Genomic DNA, 17,208 nt, shown 5'->3' with positions numbered 1-17,208 from the left:
CTGTCAAACTATAGACATACCTTTGAATGTGAACCAAATTCATTGCTGCTGCGCTTATGACTCCCCCCTATAACAATAGTCTTGCCCCCATCTTCTCATTTGAAACAAAATCCTTGACGCATACCCCTATTTTTCTTCCCTATTCACACACATGATCTAAAACAATTTCATCCCTTGAAAGATCGATCCTTGATTTCGAAACTGCTCTCAAATTTATCTAACCAAGTGAAAAACTAAACCCCTTACTTCTAAAAAAAATCCAAAATCCAATGGAAACTAACCCTTGCTCTCGACAATGTTGTTAGAATTAATATTTTACTTTAATTTGGATTGATGGGGTCAAGATTAAGTTATCAGTATGATCTTTTGAGGTTTCTTGTTATTATTCATGTTACCTATATGTTTTAATGCAAGCGATATTTTGCTGATAAATAACCTTATTTATTATCACTATCCTCGTTAAACTCATCACCCTCCACAAATGCACCCTCCCTCCACCCCACTAATTTACCCGCAAAATAAAATATCTGCAGCCACCGTGATTAGTTCTTACTACTTGAAACAACGTTCAATCCACTACCACTATCACTACCTTTCTACCACGTTTTACATCTAAGAAGTCATAAATCACATTCACCTCCATGAAATACCAATTTTTACTCCAGAGGATATAGTTCCTCGTCTCCCTTATCGAAGACAATTTATTTCTCCATCAACAAAAAAAAGTTTACGAAGCAATCTTCCCTCTTATCTCTCTCCATTTCCCTTCCTAGTCTTTTTCTCGCCCTCTCCTCTACCACCATTCCAGATACTCAAACAAAGTGTTTGGGTACTATCTTTGTAAACTGAATAAGTTTGAATATTATATATATACACGAACTTTGCTATTTATTTCATTTTGCATACATAAATGTTACTACCTCCATCTCATTTTTATTGTCCTTTTTTCTTGAAATTTTATTATCTCATAATTATTATCTCATTTCTAAATCTAGTAAGGAAAAACTTTAGTCAACCAACTCGTTGCAATCACCCTCATTCCCACTCGAAACAACCTTTAGCCCACTACTTAATCCCTTCGGTTCACACATAAAACGGTCTAAAATGCAAAGCTTTCATCTCTCTCTTGATCCATCTAACTAACAGAAAACTAACCGCTACATTCTGAACTTCCATCATTTTTACATCTCGTAAAGATTAAGTTGAACATGACAAAAAAAAATGCAGAAACTAGGTTTTGTTTAATAACGACATATTGAACATTTTTTTTAGCATTTTGAGAGTTTTTACACTATTTAAATAACAAATGTCTTATTTTGAGTGTTGATCATCGACATATTGAAATAGTAGATTATGGTGTAATTTCCTGTTTTACATTATGACATTTAATTAGTATATTATAAGAAAATAAAAATTGAGTTTTTTTTTTATCTCTGGGGAAATTAAAGATCAAACTTTTTCTTTATCATATTTACAATTAATATTCTTCACTTAAAATATATAAATTTAAGCAAGTTCAAGTAAGTTAGCTAAAAGTTATAAATCACAAATTGTACGAAGTAGGATAATCATTTTTTTTATTAATATGAAATAAATGTCATAAACTTCATGAGAATATTAATGCGGTAGAAAACTATAGAAGAGTTGGAAAGTACGTGACCCCTTTTTAGGTTTAAATTTTTTTCATTTATTTTTATATTTTTGCCTAAAGGTGGTTTAAAGCATCATATTATGCATGACGAATATGTATCACCCTTCCCCAATTCGTATCTCTCACTAAATTATAGTATTGATGTGCTCAATTTACACACACAAAAACATATATATAGCATCAATAATAATTAGTTTGCTCCATATAATTGAATAGTACCGTTTTTTATGCATGTAAATTTGTCAAAAGAAAAGCTTGAGAGAGACGGTCTTCACTATGTTAGGGAAAGACTACTCTTACCTTTTTATGTGTTTTTCATGACTTTTTTTTTTAATGTTGATCGTTACTTGAATTGAATCTTAACCTTATACATATTTCTATAATAAGTGTATCTAATTTACATTCAAACCTCATTCAAATTTTAGCAAATTAGCAGCAACTTTCTTTATCTTTTAATATTGCTTGAAAAATAGATATCATACTTTGTACTTATCAATAATTTGTGAATATCTTATTTAAATTTTATTTAATAAACTTTTATATAATGATAAATGAATGTAAATAATATAATAATAAATTATCAATAGAAGTTGAAGTGTATTGTGAGGGAAATAACTTTAAAATTAGAAGGAGAAATACATATGACATTTGAAAAATAATCTTCGTATTATGTATAATTAAATATGACATTAGCAATAACAAAAGACATAGGGGCATATTTCAGCGTTCATTTTACTCTTTACATGAGTAAATTCCATGTAGTACGTATTATGCATGCACATTTGTCACAACCCATTTTGACCTAGGGCCTTTTAGCCTCATAATACCTCATTTTTTTAATCGGAAGTTATTATAGAATTGGATATTATAAATATATCATAGATTTTTTTCCTTCTTATTTAATAAAAAAATGAACAAATACTAATGAATAATTTTTTAATATTAATAAATTGTAGATAATTAATTTATTTCCTGTTTTTAATAATAAAATTTTAAAATAATTAATTAATTCTCATTTCTAATAGAAAAATCATATTCCTAATTATAATATTTTAAATAATTATTATCTCCTAATTCTAATAGTATAATTAGGGAAAAAAGCATTAATAAATTGTTAATTTATTTCCTATTTCTAATAGGAAAAATGTAAAATAAATAATTAATTCTCATTTCTAATAGGAAAATTATATTTCTAATTATAATAGAAAAATTGTAAATAATTAATTACTCCTAATTCTAATGCTATTAATAAATTGTTAATTTATTTCCTATTTCTAATAGAAAAAATGTAAAATAATTAATTAATTCTCATTTCTAAGGAAAATTATATTCCTAATTATAATAGAAAAGTTATAAATAATTAATTACTCCTAATTCTAATGCTAATAGTATAATTAGAAAAAAAAAGCTTCCTTTAGTTATATACTAGATTTAATGCACGTGCGATGCATGGACCACTTGTATTATTCTGTGTCTTGAACAACTGTTGAAAGTCAACTTATAAAATAATCACTACAAAAGTCGACTATCATCTACAATGAGGCTCGTTAAAACTCCAACTTTAAATTGACAAAATTACGCATCTGAATACATTTCTAATTCACTAAAAGTGCTTGAATAACTAAGACTAAGACCCTGTTATTTTGGGCTAAATGAAGTTGAAGTGAATTGAATTGAGCTAAAATGATTTGAATTGAGATGAGTAGAGATGAACTGTATTGAAGAATATAGATGAACTGAATTGAAGTGAGCTGAGATGAATAGAGCTGAAATAAGTTGGACGGAATGCTGAGCTGAAATGAGCTGAACAGAATTAAACTGAGCTGAGATAAATAAAGCTGAAATGAGCTAAACAGAACTGAAGTGAACTGATCTGAGCTGAATTGAAGTGAGCTGAATGAGAGCTGAAAAGAACATGCCTATTTTTATGCAATAATTATTAGTACAATTCCAAAATAACCAAATTACTCACCGTAATACATTTCACTAACAGTACTTGAATAATTAAGACTAAATTCACAGTCATTATAAGTACTATAGGCGCATTATTAATGGCAAACACATTTTAGGAACGGGCGGTTTTGGAATATATTAACTTTATATAGACAACAAATGGTATAATAAATTTGCCAAATTACGTTCATCCTCTACATAGTCGTATAAAATTAGGATTAATATAATTATGTCATTTTTTTGGGTTCGTGTTTAGATAACTCAACTCAAACACGACCATACTAAATTTTGTTTCATATTTATGTCAACCCACTTATATAAAATAGTCATTAAGTCTCAACTAAACCTGTTAATTGTGTGTCTTTTGTATTGTATTTTTTACTTCACAAATTCTCATTTGTGACGGGCATATCTGTCGTAAGTTTGCGACGGGTCAAGTATTATCCATGTGGGATAGATAAGACAAAAGACATTCGATTGTATTGGCCTCAAACTCATATTTTTTATTCTTTTTTAAAGTTAATAAAGTAATTTAGCACAATTTATTAATCCAAGTGTTTTGATAATGTTGGAGACTCTGTAATCGCTCGAAAAAAACTTCCTTTATTAATATAGATAGATAGATAGATATTGATTGATTGCCTACCTCATTATAAAACACAAATTTGCGTACCAAAATAAATAAATAAATTATAAAACACATATTTATAAATTTAATCAATATACAAATTGATTGAAGAATCAGAAATAATAAAATTTATATAATTGATTGAAGAATCATAAATAATAAAATTTATATAATTGATTGAATAATCATATAACAACCAACATTTGAATTTGAAACCTATATTATTTTTAAACTTAATTTTCTTTAAAAAGAAGAAGAAAAGAAAAAAAATTGGCAGACTTAAATCTTCATGTAGTGAGTAAATGTACAAACTTCAAGCTTTCAATAGCGAAAGTAAACGATTTTCCGCACGAAATCGCTTCAGAACAAAGTTTTATGGTGATAAATGGAATTAGAGTTAAACTAGAATGAAAGAAGGGGATAAATTTAAGATGCGACGGCTTAAGTTAAGGGAGGTGGAAGGAGGAGGAGAATATGAATGGATAAAGTCAAGGAGATTGAGGAAGATATACATGGAGGTGGATGAGGCGAAGGTGAGTATATAATTAGGGTTAAAGTGAACAAGGAATATACGAGATTGCGAGGTCAATAGTTTGGGCTGAAGGTCTTAAGTTGGCCGAGCGTGTTGTAGTTCATTTAAGATATAATGTACCTTTGTTTTAATCTGTTCTTGCAATGTACAACTTTTTATAAATTTGGTATATTGTACCTTTGTTTTAGAGGTGTTTAAATACGGGCTTGGATCAGATATAGGACGAATTCATGTTTGATTTTTGGCCCACAGACAAGCGAGTTAATGGGTTTGGAACGGGTTAATGGGCCGGGCCTTTATATTTTTCTTAAAATGCCTTGCCCGTACCCGTTTATTTAGCGGGCGGGATGAGCCGGGTTCAATGGACGAAACGACCCATGAACAGCTCTACTTTGTCTTAACATTAAAACGGATAAGTAACATCCAATTGAGCATGTAAAACAACTTTTTTACTTTTCTCAGTGCATTTTCCTTTTGACTTATCTTACTCTTTGATCCATCTTAACTCTTAAGCCAAAGACAGATACTCTTAAACAAGAATTTGTGAGCTATGATTGTGCAGATACAATAATCCATCGAAACATTTATCTTCTAAACATAAGATTAACTATATAACAATCATGTCCCATTAGACCTCTTAAAAGGGTCGGGTTAGAATACGGTTAAATAAAATACAAATTGGGTTCTACGGGTCACGGGTCATATTATGTTAGAATATTTTATTAAAAAAAACTATATTTGCCGTCTTTTACTTATACCATTTTGTTAGGCGAAAAACTAAGAATGTATATATTTTTTTTTTAAATGAATCATATTCAATATTAATATCATATTTATATTTATTTACTTAGCCTACTTCTATTTATGCGTTTATGAAAAAAATTATTTTATGGATCAATAGCAACATTTCGGGCATGGTTTTTTTGTTAATCATAGCAACATTTATGGACGTTTAAACACGTCACTCAAACTAATTTCCATCACATTCACTTGTGAGTGCATATCGTCTTTAATGGCCTGTTACATTACAAATACAAATGAAAGTTTGATATAGTAATTTGTCAATTATTTTTACTTTTTGTTCAAATGGTGTGAATATGATGATTATTCATGCAACTTTTTATTTTATTTTAATGAGATTTATGAAGTATGTAACATTATCGTTTAGTTTTTGTTATCATATATTTATATGATAATTTCATGGGTGAGAATATTTAACAGTTTGATTTATATCAGTTTAAACATGCACGGGTCAAAATTTCATTTTGGCCCGTTTCACTAATTTAAAAATTTCTACTAAAATATGGGTCAAAATTCTCACTTTAAATAAGCACGGGTCAAAATTTTCATTTTGTTTTGTACATAGGTTTCAATAATGAAAAGGGGTCTAACAATTTGAAGAAGCCTGCAACTATTCAAACTTATCAAACATGTGCAATTTCAATAATTTTATGTTAATTTCATCCAAATAATTTTATTTCATTTTATACAAAGTCAGGCTTTTTTAAGCACCCGAGTAACAAGTCAGAGTAGAAGTTCAAATTTAGCTAACAAAAGAACATATCATATTACAACAAGTACTCAGCTAATTTACCCTAACGTATCATTTATGCTAATTACAAGTACTGAGCTAATTGACCCTAACGTGTCATTTATGCTAATTGCAAAATGAAATTTATAATCCTTATCTAAGATCTTAAACATGACTCTTTATAACTCAATTATTACATTTAGAGATCAAAATTGTCAAACAAAAGTAGGGTGATATTACTGCTTTACTTTAAAATTTTATTTCTAAAGTTAATTAAATTCAAAAGGAGATCATTAATTAATATAGTATTAATATACAATTTTATCTTGAATTTTTTTTATAGTAACAATTTCTTAAAGAGCATACCCGTGCAATTTGCACGGGTTTAAGACTAGTTATTCCTGAAAAGGCGAAACACCAAGTATTATTTATCTTTTGTGAGAGCTATTTTAATTAAAGATAAATAGAAAGATGGATAAAATGGATTTAATTGAAATTACTGATAGAATGGAGTGTTATTTACAGGGCACCCATAGGATGAATTATTTCCCTAAAATAATCCAAAAATAAATGGTAAACTTAAGAAGAGAAATATTTTCTACTTCGTATATTACTTTACTCATGGCCTTCTAATCCCATACTTATAACCCGCCAAATCCAGAGCGTGAATTTGGTAGCTTTTATTTGTCCATAAAATTTTTCATAATCCATACGATAGTGTTTTGCCCCATTGGTGGGGAAACTTTACAAGTCTAACAAATTCCATCAATGGTTATTGGCTTAATTAAACCTAATAAAATTAATCCGGTTCGAATGATCCGATATTTACTCGAACTGATATCCAAACTCAAGATTCGAGCATGACCTGAACACAAATTGACCTGACTCAGGTATAACTCGACTCGAATATTTATTGTTGCATACTAATTATGATCCATTAAAATTTGATATTAGTTGACTCGAAAATAATCTGAACTCGAAATGACCGGGCCTGATCCAATCTCTTGCGAACTAGGAAAAAAAATTTAGATATATGTGGAAATATACGGTCAAATTAATCACTGTTTCATAGATTTTCATTAAAATAAATCATATATTTATTAATTCAGAAGACAATACTCAATCCAGGACGTGCCACCTCATTAATTCAAACTTTTTTTTTTTTGAAATTCATGTTATGGTGGGACCCGTTAGTGTGCAAAGGAGTATATTTCTTCAGAATTCCGCCAATACAAATTCCGTCGTAGAACAAATACTATGAAATAATACTATGAAATAATTTTATAAATTCCGAATAAATGAAATTAATGGAATATAAGCGGTATGAATTACAAATCGGAATAAATGAAACTAATTACAAATTATAGAATTTACATAATTTTTAAAAAAAAATTAAATAACAATAAAATTACATAATTACGAGAAGGATTTATATTTAATTACGGGATTGAATTATATATAATGCGAATAAATTACATGCATAATTTTTTAAAACTAGATAGTACGATATATTTTTAAAAAAAATCATGACGGAGTACTTACTTACAGTAAAAAACTCGGTAACTTAACTACCAGCCGCGCACACAAATGATTAACAATCTTATCTTATCTTTATTAATTCAGAAGACAATGCTGAATGGAGAATGCGCCACGTCATTTTTACAACTTTTTTTTTTTTGGAAATTCAGGTTATGGTGGGTCCCGTTGGTGTGCAAAGAATTTATTTCTTCAAATCGTTTGCCAATACAACCATGCGACAATTTTCGTCTTAAAAAAAATTTATGAAATAATTACATACAATCGGAATAAATGAAATTAATAGCATATAATCGGAATGAATTACAAATTGGAATAAATGAATAAATTACATATAATCGGAATGAATTACATAATTATTAATAAAATTACATAATTAATAATAAAATTATATAATTACGAGAATAAATTACATTTAATTACGGGAATGAATTACATATAATGGGAATATATTACAGAAATTAATGAAATTAATTATTACAAACAATGTGAATAAATTAAATAACTTAAATAATTTTTAAAACTAGATAGTACGATGTTGTTGAGCGCTTAGTGAGAGATCTATGTGCCGAATATGGTAAAACTCTTACTGATGTTAATCCGTCTGTAATTGGAAATGAACATTCACCCGGTAGTTGTGGTTTTAACGCATCCTATTTACGTGGAGAATGTTCATTTCCAGTTAGATCACTGATCTACATTAAACATGTAGATCATTGATATAGAACTATTAGATAATTACAATAGAATTGTGAAAATAAAATATTCATCAAAAAACATTCATACCGTCCTAAATACAAACCCGTGCAATTTTGCACGGGTTTAAAACTAGTAAGACGATAAAAAAATAGGAAAAATTGACATGTCGAGGTGGGTGCATAAACCGTTAATGAATGAGATTAGGAGAAAAAATTAAAAGATAAAGAAAGCTGAGATGACAGATTGACATGGAATATGCACAACAATTAAATTAAGCTCCATAATCATGTCTTTTTGACATTAATGATAAATGAACACGAAGAGAGAGAAATTACATTTTTCCCCCAAATCAAAACCCCCAATTCTAAACCTAATCTGATCCACCACATCTAACCACCACTTCACATTCGTGCTCCTCTGCCGCCAGTCATCCGCCGGAGATGAGGCGGTTTCTTTGCTCATCTCCGGCGGATTGATTCCCCTACCCTCGTTTCTTCCACTACCTGTCAGCTGTTCACCTTGGTGCGCGAAGTGCGGTACATCCTTGTCTCACCTTGTTTGTCGATTTTGTGGCTCATGCTCTATCTTAGATGCACCACCACCTTCAGCTTTTGGCATCAACCCAGTTCTTCTTCTTCAATCAGCCCGTCGATCTGCCTTTTCCTTTCCTCGGACTGATCATCGCACCCTCTATCTGTTTGTTTGTTGTTGTCGCTGTCACCGCTGGGCTTGATGGCTTGTTCAGGAACAGTTTGACGAGATTTTCAGCAAACACGCACATTTAATCAAAAATGGTCTAAACATTCTGGAGGTCCACCTGATGCTGATGGCGATTAGGAATAAAACGACATTCTTGGATCGATTGCAGCATTTGGTGAATGGAACTCCTTTTTTCTTGCCCAGGTTATGGAAGATTCGTTCCCTGTGATAGTGTTTGGTGCGAGCAGTCTCGGGCAGGGTTGGTGTCAGTGTTTTGTGTGTTACGCGTCTTGCTGGTTCCGTTGGTTTCAATCCTCCATGGACTGCTGTGTTCAAGGATTGTTTGTGGTGGAATTATATTGTCTTTCCTTTTTTGTCTTTTAAGGTGGTGTTCTTGACCGTATGTTGGGTCTGTTTTTATGTCGGATTCCCCTTTTGTGTCGGATTCCCATCCCTCCGTACCCTTGTCCTGTCATCGAAAATTGTATGTACAAGCAGGAGTGATCTCCCCATTCCCCCCACCCCTGGTATGGCCGGTCTTTTAAGTTTTCGTTGGTGTGTGTCGATGTGCTTGGCTCGTCTGTTGTCCTACAGCTTTAGGTTGTTGCTGTTCTTTGTGGTGATGTTTGGGTCTGATATGGTCTTCCTCCGTTTCCCCCCACCTATCGGCCTTTTGTTGTGTCACTAGTGGTTAGTCTTTGTTGTACCTTTGATCGGCCTTGTTGCATGTACGACGGTGGTCCTGTGAGGTGTCGTTAGGTGAAATTGGGTGTCTGTTGTGGGAGTTCCGAATCAATCATTTTCTCCTTGTTCTGGCCTTTCTATGGTAAGGGGTCTGTGTTGACTCGCCCTTGTCTTGGCGGTTGTCTCTTTGGTGTTCTTTCGACAGATGGGATAGTTGTAATCTAGAGGTTGATGCCTTTAAGCGCCTGTGTATGCTACGTTTCTATTTGGTTCTCTCTAGTGAGTGCTGGAGGTGTAGTGTGTTTTTGAACTGATTTGGTAAAGGACTCGGGTGGTCCATCTTTCGTTTCCTTTTCGGACGATTTTGTCCGAGACTTATGGATGGTTATTGCTTTCTTTCGACCGCCTTTGGTGAGCCTCTTTGGGTTGGATTCTTGTTGGGGTGAATCGTTGGACTGTGTCGACATGAGCCTGGTGTGGAGTTGGTTGGTCTTAATGTTGTGGTTTTTCTCTTCATGAAAGGACTTTATTGGAATGTAAGGGGTTTAAATAACCCCCTTGCCCCTACAATTGCAAACATTATGGCGCTTCTTTCGAGTACTTATTTTGATTTTTTGTTCTTATCTGAAACAAAATGTAAAGTTGACTTAGTTGATCCTATGTTTCGTGCGTTTGGGTTTTCTAGGAGTTTTGGTGTGGATGCTCATGAAACTAAAGGAGGCCTTTGGTTTGGCTTTAGACCTGATGCCCATTTTGAGTGTATTATAGCATGTCAAAACTTCATTATTATCAAGGTCATGCAATGCAAAGGTCGTTTTTGGTACTTATGTCTTACCTATGGTGAACCGATCACCCATAAACGAGCAGCTGTTTGGAATGAGCTTAGTCAATGGATTCGCTCATTTGATACCCATTTCCTTCTTATTGGTGACTTTAACCAAGTTGATTATCAGGAAGATAAATAGGGGGGTAGTAAGGGCCGGATTCCGGGAGCTGCTTTTTTTAATAAATGGAAGGCTGAGCATTTTATGATGGATATTCCGTATAAGGGGCCAAAATTTACTTGGTGTAACAAGAGGGATGACCATAGTGTAGTGTTGGACGGCTGGATAAAGGTTATGGATCATGGGATTGGTATGATTATTTTCCGAATTCTGGTATTACTCATCTTCCTATGCAAGTTTCAGATCATGCGCCTATTATCTTTCAAACAGATTTGATTATTAGTAATGGTAGAAAACCTTATCGAATGGAGGCTTGGAACCTGGATTATGAGGAATGTATTCGCTTGGTACATAATGAATGGCCTGACCCAATCTCAGGCTCGGTTACCGTCCGAATGATACGTAAGTTATCTAGAGCTAGGAATTGTATGCGTCTTTGGTCTATTTCCAAGAGGAAAGAATGGAACAAGAAATGGAGTGATTTTGATGACACTTTGGTAAAAGGGCTGCATGAAATTGAGACAAGGGGAGTGACTTGAACTTTCACTACTGCTTATGCTAGTCAAATGGAGTATGCTAAGGTCTGGGCTAAGTATTGGAAACAAAGGGCCAAGATTAAATGGAACACTGAGGGAGATACATGTTCCAAGTACTTCTTTAATTGTGTTAAGGGAAGGGCAGGTAGGAATTACATTGCTGGGATTAAAATAGATAATGGGGAGTGGAATTTTGACACTGAGGACTTTAAGGGATTATTTGTCCAATTCTACTCTAGACTCTTCAAGTAAGGAGCGAATCAAATCACTTTTGAAGAGTACCTCCCTACTGTGAAAAATTTGTTCAGTATCGATAAAGGGTTCCTTTCTACTGATGATAGTGATGCACTTGGCATTCGTTTCACTCCTAAGGAGGTTCGTACGGCTGTGTTTCAACTTGGCCCGTTAAAATCTCCGGGACCTGACGTTATTCCTGCTATTTTCTTCCAAAAGTGTTGGCACTTTATTAAGCATGATGTCGTTGGGACTGTCTTGGCTATCCTTAATTGTAATAGTTCATCAGAATTCCTGAATAAGACTTTCTTAGTTCTCATCCCTAAACCTGGTGCCCCTGAAACGGTTGATAACTTCCGATCGATTAGTCTATGAAACATTATAATAAAAGTCATTACTAGATGTATCACTAATCGATTGAAGAAGTTCATGGGAAAACTAGTGGGTGACTTTTAAAATGCTTTTGTTCCTGGGAGGAATATTGGTGATAATATATTAATTACAAATGAAATACTACAAAAAATTTCTTCATCTAAAAATTGTAGGATGTGTAGGATGGCCTTTAAAGCTGACATGAGCAAAGCATATGATCGGTTAGACTGGAACTTTATCAGAGGTACGCTGATCCTGATGAGATTCCCTCCTAACTTCATTCAGCTGATTATGAAGTGTATCACGACGGTGTCTTATGAAATACTGGTAAATGGAGTTCCTTCAAGACGTATCCACCCGAGTTGCGGCCTTCGGCAGGGTGATCCTCTCTCCCCGTATATATTTGTTTTGTGTACCGAAATTCTCTCTTTAAACATTCTACGTATGGAGAAGGAGGGTCTTTTACAAGGAATTAAGGTGAGCAGAAACAGTATCCCTATCTCCCATATGCTCTTTGCGGATGATTCAATGTTTTTTATTGAAGGTAATTCTACGAGTTGCGTAAGCCTGGACAGAGTTATTAAGGACTATTGTCATGCTTTCGGTCAAGTTATTAATGATAATAAGTCCTCTATGATGTTAAGTTCGTGCTCTAGTCTATCTTTTGCTCGAAAATGTTTGAAGACCTTCAACCCATCATGTGGCACTAATTTGGGCTTTTACTTGGGTATTCCTACTTATGTGGGACTCTCAGGTGGTAACAAAAGTAAAAGGGAAATTTTTGAGTTTATCATTGATAAGGTTAGGAAGCGCTTATCTTCATGGAATTGCATTCTTCTATCGTCGGCTGGTAGTTTGGCGTTGATTTCTTTTGTCTTGTCCTCCCTCTCTGTTTACTTTCTATCGATATTTAAAATACCGGTAAGTGTGACAAAAAGATTAGATGCTATTTTGTCACATTTTTGGTGGGCGGGTCATAAGAAATCTCCTTCTATTAGCTGGTGTAGCAGGCTTTTCCTAAGCCAACCCAAAGGGATTGGTGGCCTAGGTATTAGACGTATGAAGGAGTTCAATCAAGCACTTCTAGCAAAGATTGGATGGCGAATGATTACTCACCCAGATTCTATTCTCAGTAAGTCAATTGGTGCTAAATATGGTTTAAAGTGGCGAGATGGTGACCTGCTTTATAAGGATGGTATGAGTAATTCTTCATGGGGATGGAAAGATATTGTTTGGGGCCTTCAACTCATCAAACCTCTTTTAGCGTGGAACTTCTCTCCACTTTCTAATCTTGGGGTTTGGAATACTAAATGGGTTCATGGAATGGTGCCAAAACCACGATGTGTAGAGCTTCTAATTGATTCTCCCAACTTATGCAATTTGAGAATCAAAGATCTTATTTGTAACAGTAACGGCTGGGACCATAGACTCGTGTCTATGTCTTTTGATGAAACTTCAGTGCATGACATTCTTGCTATTCCAATCCGATGCTCTGAAGGCAGCGACAATTTCTATTGGTCGGCTTCATCGTCTGGGAATTACTCAGTTAAGATTGGATATCACATTGCTCTACAAAATTCCTGGAATACTTCAGCTACCCCGAAGGACCGTTCAAGAGTTCCTGTTGCGTGTATGAGTGTTTTTCAGAAAATCCTATGGAACCTACCAGGGCCAAAAAGCTGGATCATTCTTATATGGAAACTGCTCACGGAATCGTTGCCCACTGGGGAAGGATTCTTAAGGAGGGGTTTTGATGGTCCATTCTCTTGCGTGCTTTGTGATTCACAAGAAACGGAATCTCCTGACCACCTATTTCGAGACTGTTCTTTTGCTAATAGAGTTTGGGCTGGAAGTCTCCTGGGGATTAGGGCACAATCAGGGGATAGTTTGAGTCTCCGAACTTGGGTTTGCAATTGGCTCTCTATCCTCTTTAAAGCTAATAATAAACAAGAGGCTAGTCTATCCTTTTTGTGTACCATTTGGACTATTTGGGTGGTAAGGTGCAGAAAGATCTTTGACAACACCGAGTGCTCCCCTATTGGTGCTATCTTATTATATCAAGATTCCCTTAACTTCGCTCTTTCTGTTGAAGATAGGAAGCCGGGGGCCATTCCTTTCCAAACACCCGAGGAGGAGGACTTGATTAAACTTAGGAATGGAGTGCCATTTCATTTGATCCAGAGTTCTGTGAACTGCTCTCGGTATGATATTTATGTGGATGCGGCGTGGTCTAAGGAGTTTGCTGCTGGGTTTGGCGGATGTATCATTTTTTATAATGATGTTGTTTCTGAATTATGTATCAAAGGAGGCGCTGAAAATGCTGAACAATCGGAAGCTTTGGCAATTAGGGAAGCTTTAAAGTGGGCACTCTCTCGCAACATCCTTCATATTAACATTTTCTCTGATTGTCTACAGGTTCTTGCTCAAGTCTTACGGTTATCTCAGCTCAAACATTGGACCATGAATACTATTGACGATATAAGCGATCTAGCGACAAACTTCCACTGTATTTCTTTTGCTTATGTTCCTAGAATTTGTAATAAAGCCGCTCATAGCTTAGCTAACCGTGCTATCAAAATGTAGATCTCGTTAACCCGATTGTCAAAAAAAAAATGATAAATGAACACTAAGATAAGGAAAATTGGACAGAAAACATTTATCAAGTTCTTAACTGTACAAAACAAAAGTTGAGATCCTTGACGGAAATTTGACGCAACCATCACAATTAAATGAGTACACCAGGTCAACGTAATTGCGTTGCATAAAATAAAAACAAATAATTCAATCAGGATCAATACTATGAGCATAGGAAAAAACAAAAACTGTGAAAACAATAGAATAGAAAGAAAGTTTAATAGTGAACCAAAGGCATTGACGAAGTGTATATATATACTATATAGCATCGTAGGTTTGTGTAATTTACATAGATAGATATTGAACAATATTACACTTCTGTATCAACACGTTTATTTGCTCATCATAAACTCATAAACTCATAAACTCTATCTTGTATTATTTGTATTCTATATCTTTTTTTAGAGGAAAATTTTATACTATTTAGGTAGTTCACAAAAGATGGAGACTCTGTAATCGCTCGAAAAAAGTTTTCTTTAATAATATAGATAAATAGATAGACTAGATTTAATGCTTGTGCGATGTACGGGTCTAAAATAAAATCTTCTTATTTCAACTTTTTTTAAGCCTGAGAATAAATTATATCATGAAAAAAATTATTGTTTAGCAATTTTTTTATTAGAATCATGATTTAATTAAACTAAAAGAATTAATTTGTATAGTCGAAATGAAAGCTATTTTCAGATTTTAATTTGATTTGCATGCTGGTAGTTTTCCTGAAGTTCTTGTTTAAGCCTATAGGGAGACTTTTTTACTCTTATGTTCATAACTGTGATCTCGTTTGTTCTCGAGTCTAGCTTAGCTCGGCAACTGATCGTAGTTATACTCGTCCCTCTTCCTTGACCAGTCCGCATTTACCCTTAAACGTATGAGCATTTTGATAAAAAATAAACCCAGCCAAACTGAGTGCACGAATTTAATATCAAGGATTTAAGAAAAGTAAATAGAAATAGTTAGATATGTATGACATAAAAACTAATAATAAGCCATACAAATATGAATTTTTTACTTGATACAAATATTAATGTCTCTTTTGTATTTTAAAGAGTAGTGGTTATACTTAATTATGTTAGAATGTATTCCATAATTTTTCTATGTTAGTGTCATGTGATGTGCTAACATTAGCTTTTGTCACTGAAACGGTCTGTCACTAAGTTATTGAGAGACCACTTTTTTGTACTCTTTTATGTTTTTCGTGACCCTCTTATTGTTGATCATCACCTAAATTCACCTAAATTCACTCTTTATTGTCGTACTTATTTACATAATAATCGGACCCATTTAATCATTAATTATTATTTGTACCTATATCATTACCTATAGGGCTATTGTATATTAAGACCGTCTTTTAAGAGACTTACTCGACTTTTGGTGTATACACTTTTAATAAGTAAACTTAATTAACAACAATGTTAATTAAACCTCAATTACTGATAACGCAAACATTAAACCTTATTTAGTCTAATACTTTTGATGTCCGTCGTATAATTCCTATGATATGTGTCACCGTCACCTTCTTTTTACTACTGTACATTGACAATGTTACGTTGATTGTTGGAATATATGCATGTTTGCATAATGTACTGCAATGGAAAAAGAATAATATTCAAAGATGATAGTTTCTTGGTGCCCTAGATTTTTATTAAATAATTTTTTATACATAAAAAATCTTCCTCCGAGGGTTTGAACCCTTGACCTCGAGGTTACATACCAACTTCTCTACCATTGAACCACTTGTGTTTAGTATTTATTTAAATATTAGAATATAATATATCTTATGATAGAAGATATTATTTATTTTTATTTACAAAGTGTATTTATTTCAAATTTAAATATTTCAGAAGAAAGTTCAAAATAAAATACTAATTTTTAAACTAAAAAAATTATTAAAATTAATTATTTTCTATTTTTTGGGAGGAAAAAAAATCCTTAATAAAAAAATGTGGTTTAAAATAAAAAATAATGTATCGGAAAAAAATTTGTGCCCCCTTTCGATAAATTCCTGCGTCCGCCCCTACTTAGATGGGTAGTCTCCATTACTAATCTTCACTTTCAATTAACCGCACATTCGCACAACAACTTGCTTTTAGCGATACTTTTTATAGTTTTTATTTCATATTCAAATTTAATATGGAGTACTCTGTATTAACAAAAAATGGAGATTTTAATATCACTCCAAAGTCATTCGCGGAATTTGAACTCTATGTAATCGCTTGAAGAAATCATTATTTATATTGGTGTAGCTATATTGGCTTATAATGTCATCACATTAGAATTTTCTTTAGTAGTCAAAAATAGGATATACATAATGGTAAAAAAAGTGATTGTTTGGTTACTCATACAAAAAATACAGAATTTGCATTTTTTGAAGGATTACGGAGTATAAATTTTGTGAATGATGGGAATACTATTTATATTCTCACATTAAGTAAAATAGTAAGATCTTTGATTTTTGATCAAAATTCGCACCCTCTTATCTGTTCACGGGTAAATATCTTCGACACCTTGTAGGTTTCCCCTTTATTCAAACACTAGGTAGTATCCCGCGCTTCGCGCGGCATATTTTAATATTTTA

At 33.1% G+C, this 17,208-nt stretch overlaps 1 protein-coding gene across 1 annotated transcript; it reads left to right on the top strand.

Moving 5' to 3' along the window:
* Window positions 1-12,182: 12,182 nt before the first annotated feature.
* On the top strand, window positions 12,183-14,582 carry LOC141629271 (uncharacterized). Its single transcript, XM_074442299.1, has one exon. The coding sequence runs from the start codon at window positions 12,183-12,185 to the stop codon at window positions 14,580-14,582; it is 2,400 nt and encodes a 799-aa protein (XP_074298400.1).
* Window positions 14,583-17,208: the final 2,626 nt, after the last annotated feature.

The sequence above is a fragment of the Silene latifolia genome, chromosome Y (genome assembly GCF_048544455.1).
Source record: "Silene latifolia isolate original U9 population chromosome Y, ASM4854445v1, whole genome shotgun sequence".
In the NCBI taxonomy this organism is placed as follows: Eukaryota; Viridiplantae; Streptophyta; class Magnoliopsida; order Caryophyllales; family Caryophyllaceae; genus Silene; species Silene latifolia.
Note: the sequence above shows the minus strand (reverse complement) of the source record. Positions and strands in the feature narration are given on the sequence as shown.